The sequence below is a fragment of the Engraulis encrasicolus genome, chromosome 15 (genome assembly GCF_034702125.1).
Source record: "Engraulis encrasicolus isolate BLACKSEA-1 chromosome 15, IST_EnEncr_1.0, whole genome shotgun sequence".
In the NCBI taxonomy this organism is placed as follows: Eukaryota; Metazoa; Chordata; class Actinopteri; order Clupeiformes; family Engraulidae; genus Engraulis; species Engraulis encrasicolus.
The window spans coordinates 51,206,966-51,216,965 of record NC_085871.1 but is presented as its reverse complement, the minus strand read 5'-3'; the positions used below and the strand labels follow the sequence as shown (position 1 = coordinate 51,216,965).

Here is a 10,000-nt window from a genome sequence, read left to right as displayed (position 1 = left end):
AGGAGAGGGCACAAAGGCACACACACTCACACTCATACAGGTTTAGCAACTAACTCTCTCACACTCACACTCACACACTCTCTTTTCCTCACACACCCGGGAGTACAGCTGCTGGTTGAGGCGCCGTTCCGGTATCGAGAAGTAAAACTGAGAATTCAGCGCTGTTTAATTAAGAAGTAGCTCATCTGTTGAGGTTTCGACTCTGTCATAAGAAGTATCTTGTCTTGATTCATCATCATGGGCGTCTACGGGGGAATGAAATGCATCAAATACCTCATGTTTGGCTTCAACTTCCTCTTCTGGGTGAGTGAGTCTCTCCTCTTTTAGTTAGTTGCTTAATTAAGCGTTTTTAGTCGCTCTCTGAATTACAGTTCATTATTGTCAATTGCCATGTGCTGAGAACTCTCACTCTCTTTTCACTCTGGATTAGTTGATTAGCATGTGCTGAGGAGTTTCTCTCTCTCTCTCATTCTACCTCTCTCTCATTCTACCTCTCTCTCATTCTACCTCTCTCTCATTCTACCTCTCTCTCGTTCTCTCTCTCTCTCTCTCTCTCTCTCTCTCTCTCTCTCTCTCCCCGCTTGTTTGTGTGATGATATCTGACTCTGTTTCCTTTGGGAATTTCCATGGCTCCTGAGTAGGCTGTTCTGTTTCTGTTTGTAACGTGGGGAACCGCAGCAAGGGAGTAAACAGCTTGGCCATGTTTGGGAAACTGTGAAAATCTTTATTTTTCTGGTCAGTCTCCTCTCTTTTCTCTTATTTTATATAATATTCTTATGAAAATGTGGACTCCATAAGTGCTGCTCTATGAGATGATTGACCTCTTCTCTTAAGCTGGTTTACTCCTGAACCAGTTTTGTAGTATAGGCCCCAGGTCATAAGCCTTTTAATTTGTAGGCAGTGTTGCCAGATGTGTCTGATCAAATCCCGCCCAAAAGGTTCTCAAAAAACGCCAAAATGCGCTACATTCCGCCCAATTTCAACAAATTGCATTGATTTCTATGAGCACAAAATTGCTGGGAAAAAATGGACAATTTTTCCAGTTTTCACCCGCAGACGACGACCATCCCAAGTAGCCCAATTGAGCGGGTAACGGCCCAATCTGGCAACAGTGTCTGTAGGCCACAGGGCTAGGCTGCTCTTCACTCTACAGGTGGTTGATGTGGTTCACACAGCCGGAGATCCAAAAACTCAAAATAGATTTGGAAAAAGTGAAAACCGTATGTGATGCTCTGCGTTTTCCTCCATTTTGTTACTAAGAAGACTGCGTCTTTCTCATTGAAGCAGCAGATAATGACAGAAGGCAGCATGGGATTACTGGTCTTTCACTGATAATGTGTTTGTTAGTTTGTTTAGTTTTTGACCAATCTTCAGCATTTGTGATGAGATGGATGGGTAGGAATCGTTTTTCTAATTGACCAGTCGTTGATGATCATGAACAGGGATCAGTGATCTAATTGACCAATCATGGATGTCATTGGTGACTGCTTGGTGATGAGTGTGACCTGTGAGTTGTGAAGGTCAAACGAACAGGAAGTAGTGTAGTAGAGTAGAGTAACTTTATTGATCCCTGAGGGGAACTGCAGGTGTCAAGTAGCTTACATAAATACACATAACGTCCACACATGGACATTTAAGACACATATAATACAGGTAAAGTCAGGGAAGGGGAAAATAAAAACTAAAGAAAAAAATAAAAAGGCAATGTGTGAAAACATATTCTAATTAGACAATTGTGCATAAAACATACTGAGAGTTGAGGTAGACAAGATAAAAATGACCAGAAATGGGTGTTGACAGTAGATGTAGCATGCTGAAGGTAGCATACTGCTGATGACGATATGGCTTCAGAGTGAACAGACCAGCCTCACCATTCAAACAAGTCTGATCTCTTTCATTCTCTCTCTCTCTCTCTCTCTCTCTCTCTCTCTCTCTCTCTCTCTCTCTCTCTCTCTCTCTCTCTCTCTCTCTCTCTCTCTCTGAGGCAACCTCACCATTCAAACCAGTCGGAGCTCTTTCTTTCTTTCTTTCTTTCTTTCTCTGAGGCAACCTCACCATTCAAACCAGTATAACTTCACCACAACAGTCTTTCATTTCAACATTCAAACCAGTCAGATCTCTCTCTCTCTCTCTCTCTCTCTCTCTCTCTCTCTCTCTCTCTCCCTCTCCCTCTCTCTCTACCCCCTTTCAAAGCAGTATCAGTTCATCGTCCACACACTTTATCTTGAACATTGCAAATGCTCTCCTGTACCTGTACCAGTGTAGCTTGTTCAGCTGGCCCGTGTTCAGCAGGGGAGAGCGTGCCAACTAGCACATTCACCTTATCAGTGGTGCCACTCAGGAGAGGGAGAGAAGAAAGGAGAAGAGGGATAGGAAAATGAGATGATGGGAGAGAGGATGGGTGTGAATGAATGGAGAGAGAGAGAGAGAGAGAGAGAGAGAGAGAAAGAAAGAAAGGTGTATGGGGTATCTGTATCAATACAAACGAGAGGGAGATAGAGGGAGATACCAGTGTCAGAAGTGTGTGTGTGTGTGTGTGTGTGCGCGCGCCCATGCGTGTACTCCCAGTTTCAGAAGTGGTTCCAGTGAAGTGAGTGCTAATGGCGGGAGAGTTTCAGGTGTGTGTGTGTCGGAAGTTAATGGTTGGTGGGACATACGGTGTGAAATTGGTGAGCCCTCTGACTGCAGGATGGCCACCAAATTGAATGAGAGCGCTCAACAAGGATGTCCAGTGCGAATGAAGTGGTTCAATAACACATTTATCATTAAATCAACATTACAGCCAAAAATAGAATTCCAAACCCTACCTCGAGCATGCCGTTTCACTCCGTCAGGTAATTAAGTATCTGATTGGCTGACTGGGCATTAACTATCCCCTAAACAGGGAGGACCAGTTGTCGGACCAGGAAGTGTGTTTGTGTGGGTTACGTGGCGCTATTCCGACATGTCGCTATTCTGACGTTAATGTCTATTGTCGGAATACCGTCACGTTTTCCACCGTCCGCCGCTATTCCTACATGCCGCTATTCCTACATGCCGCTATTCCGACAACCCTAACCCTAACCCCTAAAAAGTGTCGGAATAGCGGCATGTCGGAATAGTGATTACCCCCCGTTTGTGTGTGCATTGCAATATGTGGAAACTGGAGCGATGTGGGATAATGGTGCGATATCGGCGGGTAGCTCCCCGAACGCCGGTGGTCTCTCGGGTAAGTTGGGCCTACTGAAAGGTTTTGGAGTGTTGAGAGCTCTCAAATGAGGTTACTGGCTCCGCGAGTGAAAGTCTCAGTCAGATTCGCGTGTGCGAGCGCTTGTGTATAGAGGTGTGTGCAGGTGTCCATGTATGTGCCTGTGTGTGTGACGTTAGCAATCTACATTGTAGCATGCTGTTCCGTGGTGTTTGTGAAATTTAGTGTTTGTGTGTGTGTTGCAGGTTAACGTGTGGTTATGTGTTTGTGTGACGTGTGCGCGTAGGTAGTACTGTGTGTGATGAGGGTACGTTTAGAAGAAGGCTTAGACATTTCACACCCAGTTACAGCGTGCTGTTCCGTGGCGTTTGTGTGTGTGTGTTGCATTTTAACGTGTGGTTATGTGTTTGTGTGTGTGTTGCAGTCTAACGTGTGGTTATGTGTTTGTGTGATGTATGCGCTGTGTGTGATGAGGGCAAGTTTAGAAGAAGGCTTAGACATTTCACACCCAGTTACAATGCGTAAAGGTCACCAGGAATCAACAATAATCATGCTACTCTGCTTCTTATTTCAGTTGCAAGTGAAGCGACCACTTTCTGGTCTTCGAAATGACAAGACGAAACAGGTGTCAGTCTGCTGTCTATTCTTAAGAAGCCACTGTCCAGAGAGTACTTTTCTCAATGGGGGATCTATGGTCACCCAGGGGGCGTTGGGGAGCCCTAGGGGGCTGTTGAGAGATACAGCATTGAGGGGGTGGTGTTTAGTTGCCATTGGGTGGGATTAGTCTATTTATTTATTTTTACCACTGAGGGGGGCATTGGGAGGATTATGATGTGGTCCAGGGGGCGTTGGGAGGCTTATGATGTGGTCCTGAGGGGGGCATTGGGAGGATTATGATGTGGTCCAGGGGGGGCGTTGGGAGGCTTATGATGTGGTCCAGGGTTTTTTTTATATATATATTTTTTAATTTTATAAAAAGCTTGAGAACCTAACCTGGTCTAGAGGATAGACTTACACCAAAGAGCGGACATGTGGTCTGCAGTGTGGTTTGGCAGTTTCGATGTGCATGCATGTATGCAGCTTGACAAAGGAAGTTGGTGCAGGTGGCATGGGTGCAGGTGAAGGACTACACATTGCAGAGCCACATTACCAAGATGTAGGCTGCATGGGTGGAGGTATAGGCGGCATGGGTGCAGGTGAAGGACTACACATTGCAGAGCCACATTACCAAGATGTACAGTATTTTTTAAATATGCTGCTACAATCAAGATTACAATTTTTAACTTTTTATTTGGTTACAATGTCTAGCTATGCGTTTTGCCCCTTCAAACGCCCTGAGGAAGGCCAGAAGGGCCAATATTGTGTGTGCGTGCGTGTGTGCGTGCGTGTGTGTGCGCGTGTGTGTGAGCGTGTGCGCGCGTGGGTAGATGTATGTGTGTATATATTCATAATTTTGTTCATGTCGTACAGTTCAGTTTTTCTTTCTTTGTCCAAGTAAGGACATCCTGAGAGGTGCGTTTCAGCAGAGAATCAACACTATACCACATCGGAACATTCACTACCACATTGCATTCACATTCACTGACTTCTGCATCAACAGATTGCACCTGGCCGGACCGCTCACTCGCTCTCTCACTCAATCGCACTCGCTCTCTCTCTCTCTCTCTCTCTCTCTCGCTCGCTCTTTCTCTCTCTGTCGGTGCGTTTCAACAGTATCTGTGGTAAGCCAGAGACAGACCACATTCGCATTCACTTCTGCATCAAAAGGTTGCACCTGCCCTGACACACACACACACACACACACACAAAACAGCGCTTTACCGTTGCATTGAGGGGCCTCAACTTCAAAAGGCGTCGCACCAACACGCTGAATGCACTATAGTGTTACGTTGTATAGCGTGCAATACATACGCTAAAACATGATGACCGCCTCCAACACACACACACTTTATGTATAGAAAAATATATGTACTTTATGTGTAGAATTCAAGTTAAATTCTACACTTTTTGTGGCCCTTCTCTAAAAGTGTTAACACTGCACAAAATAGTCCCTACTTCCCACTACACACACACACACACACACACACACACACACACACACACACACACACACACACACACACACACACACACACACACACACACACACACACACACACACACACACACACACACACACACGCGCGTTCCCTGACCACATTCCTACACGTCATGTAGTTTGGCCTTAGAGCAGTTCCAGTCTGTCTGACCCATTATATGTGCATAGTCCCAACCCCCTACACACACACACACACACACACACACACTACCTTATCATTACCTTGGTTTGTCAGCTGACCTCACAGGTAAAGCTCTCCGCGGTTTGAAAGTCAACTGACTGACCCAGCAAAACACACACACACACACACACACACACACACACACACACACACACACACACACACACACACACACACACACACACACACACACACACACACACACACACACACACACACATAGACCAAGATGGAACTTGTCTGCTCATGCAAGGCTGGCCACGCATGACAAACATAAACCCAGTAATTACCGTAGTTAGTTTGGTTGGTATAGTCCACCCACACACACCACAATGATACAGGCTGGAAGGAGTGAGTCAATAGAGTGTGTGTGTGTGTGTGTGTGTCTGTTTGTCTGACTGACTCAGCCATGACAAGGTGTTTACCACACACACCTCAGAACTGGCGTGTGTGCGTGCCGGGCAGTACAAATCTTACACATTGCACCTTTAAAGAATAAGAAACGGGCTGATGGGACGTGAGTGTGGGAAAAGGACACATTTGAAGTGAGCACGGCTGCTAAGGGCGCTCCTGTAACAGTGGTAACTTTTAAAAGTGTTCAAATGACTCACATGATGCATATTTACTTTGAAGACGTGTGTGTGTGTGTGTGCGTGCGTGCGTGCGTGCGTGCGTGTCGGGCAGTAGGTAGCAGGAGTGAGTGGGTAGAGAGAAAGACATTTGGGCATTTGGGGCAGACGCATGCAAGGATCCGGAATGTTCTGAGAGCCGAGTAATCTGGAAGGAATCTGAAGAATGCTCTGAGCATTCTACTGTGTTGTCCTTAATACAGGCCACACCTAGGAAGGAGTGATGCGTCATGCCCATGTTTGTTTTTATACCCAGTAAAGGAGGTGATCTGTCTTTTTTTTGCCATCCATCTTTCTTTGTGTGGGTATAGCTGTGTTTGTTTGGTTTTCCTCAAAGGCCGTCTTTGTGTGAAGGTGCTGGTTCTGGCCCTGACTTTTGGGGGTGATTTAGTGTTATTGAGTCAAAGACCATTTGACAAACGGTAGTCGGCAGAGAACCGTGTCTGTGTGTGTCTGTGTGTGTCTGTGTGTGTCTGTGTGTGTCTGTGTGTGTCTGTGTGTGTCTGTGTGTGTCTGTGTGTGTCTGTGTGTGTCTGTGTGTGTCTGTGTGTGTCTGTGTCTGTGTCTGTGTGTGTCTGTGTGTGTGTGTGTCTGTGTGTGTCTGTGTGTCTGTGTGTGTCTGTGTGTCTGTGTGTGTCTGTGTGTCTGTGTGTGTCTGTGTGTCTGTGTGTGTCTGTGTGTGTCCATTTGACAAATGGTAGTCAGCAGAGAACTGTCTTATGATCGTTTGACTTTTATATTGGGCTAGGGATTAGTGTGTGTGTGTGTGTGTGTGTGTGTGTGTGTGTGTGTGTGTGTGTGTGTGTGTGTGTGTGTGTGTGTGTGTGTGTGTGTGTGTGTGTGTGTGTGTGTGTGTGTGTGTGTGTGTGTGTGTGTGTTTGTGTGTGTGTGTGTGTGTGTGTGTGTGTGTGTGTAAGGAGGCCTTTCTGTGGGCTCCACTTGTGTCTATGCCTTGAGTCAAGGCGGTCAGCAACCACCACAGTTAGCAAAATACTGACCTTTATAATGGCTTGACTTGTATTGTGCTCACAGTCCAGTAACAAGCTTATGAAGTGGGCTAAAGGAGGGCTGTCTGTAGGAGGGGGCTATCTTTATGAAGGGGAGGGCCATCTACTAACTAGTGTTTCTCAACGGGGTCTCTACAGCAAATATCAAACTTGTAGAGCCAGTAGACCTTGTATGGTACTCAGGAGTTTTAACTGGTCAGCATTCTGCACGGTGGAGAGATTGCTGTGAAAATGGTGCAAGACTCTCTCCTCAAGCGAGACATGCACTCCTCACTCCTCAGCGAGACACTCTTCACTCTCCTCACTCCTCAGCGAGACACTCCCTTTTCTGAGCACGTGTTTCTCTCCTCACAGAACTGGTTTTCAGTCTGCTCTCATGAAGAGTTGAGGGGAGTGCCGGCCACACTGCTGTCTTGTTGGGAGTGCCGGCGGTACTGCTGTCCTACTAAGCTGAAAAGCCATAGCTGTATCATTTGTCAAGTTGACTCCACAGACAGCAAATTGTCATTTCAACACCTCATTTCTCTTTCACCTTAATCCCTTGCTTCTTCCCTTTTAAAGGTGGTTTGTTCGATGCCACTGCCATAATGCCTACAGTAAGACGGATTAAATGAGGCCGTATTTTGTCTGTGGTTGTGGATAGGGGTCAGTACTTCAGATATAGTGTCTATGATAGTTATGGGTAAGCGGTTGGGCATCAGACTTGTAGGCCAAAGGTTGCCGCTTCGACTCCCAACCCGCCAGGTTGGTGCGAGTACGGTAAATAACCAGTGCTCTCCCCCATCCTCCTCCATGATTGAGGTACCCTGAGCATGGTACCGTCCCGCCACACTGCTCCCTTGGGGCGCCATTGGGGGCTGCCCCTTGCACGGGTGAGGCATAAATGCAATTTCATAGTGTGCAGTGTTCACTTGTGTGCTGTAGAGCGCTGTCACAATGACAATGGGAGTTGGAGTTTCCCAGGTGGGCTTTTGCTTTCTTATTGTATGCAGTAGGTTGTAAGGAGGGGAGGAGGGACGGGCATTTAATGTATTTTACGGACCGGAACCCTCTAAGAAGAGCATTCTAACAAAGAGCATTTGCCATCTCTGCTCCCACTCTCTGAAACTCCATCCCCCATCTCTGATGCACTACTGTCCTTCAAACGGCATCTCAAAACCAAGATCCACCTGTTCAGGACTCCACATGACACTTGACAGGGTCACCTTCTCGCAGAGTGCCTTCGTGTGCGAGTCTGTGCTCATGTGTGTGCAAGTGTGTGTGCAGGCACATGTATGAAACTCCTGTAAAGCGTCTTTGACTACCATGACATTATAAAGATTCTTTTAATGGCTTTTAGAGGGTTTTTGCATCCGAACTCTTCATACAAAGTTATGTAGGCCTGCTTTTTATAGCAGTAGATGGGGCATTTCTCGAAACCATAGTTGCTAACTATGTTAGCTATTTTGTGGATTGCAATGCCATTTCCCATTGGCAACTACATGTTTTAGTTGCTTAGATGGCTAACAACAGCACTCTCGAGAAACACAACCCAGGGAAGGGTCGAAGGGTCTGTACGTCAGTCAGTAGAGCAGGAATTGAGTAAAAAGGGTAGAAAGTGCGTCCTATATAACAGAAGCGGAACTGGAAAATATGACTGATAGCTGTGAGCTGAGAATGACAAATGCCTCATGATGACTAAATGAGAATTGGAATGGGGTTTCTGTGGCAACCAGAGTGGTGTTCTTCCCACCCACTGCCATGCGGTGATGTCATGTGTTATTGCATAAGGGACGTCAGGAGGATCAAATTACCCATGAATCACTGGGGGCCTCATGACTGTTAGTCATGCCGCTACTGTGCAGCTAGCCCCTTAATGTAGGCCTACATTCATGTACCTAGGGTGCATCCCAATATGTGTCCTTGCCTCCTCCACTTGTGCTTGTCTCCTCGTCCCGCCTCCTGGCCCCTCCTCTGTGGAGAAAACGATAAAGTTTCCCAGCTGTCAGCCTCGCCACAACAACTTTTGAGGGACTGTTTTTCATTCACCATCCCAATTGCAAATGAGAAAAAGACTTTACAATTGAGCTTTTGCAAGATAATGAAATATAATGCTGTTGTCAGTGATGTCATCATGACAAGAAGCAAGTGGAGGAGGCAAGTGGAGGAGGCAAGGTCACATATTGGGATGCACCCCTAGTGTTATGCTACTGCAGCTAGCCCCTTAATGTATATTCATGTATCTAGTGTTATGCTACTGCAGCTAGCCCCTTAATGTTCATTCATGTAGCCTACCTAGTGTTATGCTACTGCAGCTAGCCCCTTAATGTATATTCATGTATCTAGTCTTATCAGAGAGAGTAGAAAGAGAGAGGTTCCGTTGGCCAATTGTTTCCGGGTTCTACAATTGCAAAGGGGGGGGGGGGATCCCCCTTTAGGCAGACCTAGGCAGACCTAAGGACTGTTCTATTCAATGCTAGGAGTATTATGACACGCCCCTTTAGGCAGACTGGAACCTGGTCATGTTAGGTGCCCATAGAAACCTATTATGTTGGCATATCTCTCTATACTTAAAGAATCTCTAGTGTTATGCTACTGCAGCTAGCCCCTTAATGTACATTCATGTATACTAGTGTTATGCCATCACGCGATTCTATTACCAGTTTACTGTAAAAAAAACTACCACCTGCCTCAGAATTCCAAATTCATTTAAATCCTTATTGTAAGTTGTGTGTGAGATTCTAGGGTTATTACGGCATTCTATTACTGGTACACTGTAAAAAAAAAGAAGAAAAAAAAAAGTGGTGTGTGGTGGTGTGTGTCCGTGTGTTGCCACAGAGGGTTTTAAGGTCAGCATGAGTAAGTGAGAGAACGAAAAGTAGGGGATGTTTATTAACTCACACACGCCTCTTCCGATGA

General features: G+C 46.1%; 1 protein-coding gene across 3 annotated transcripts in view; it reads left to right on the top strand.

The window, feature by feature from the left end:
• Positions 1 to 10,000, top strand: part of LOC134464186 (CD9 antigen-like) — a 47,801-nt gene that overhangs the window by 14,894 nt on the left and 22,907 nt on the right. Inside the window, exon 1 of one of the 3 annotated variants that reach the window (XM_063217656.1) lies at positions 32 to 303. The exons of the other annotated variants lie outside the window; for them this stretch is intronic. Within the exon in view, the coding sequence (XP_063073726.1) occupies positions 238 to 303 (66 nt within the window). The 5' untranslated portion in view covers positions 32 to 237. Of the gene's footprint in view, positions 1 to 31; positions 304 to 10,000 lie in introns of those variants that run through there. 3 annotated transcript variants of the gene reach the window in all.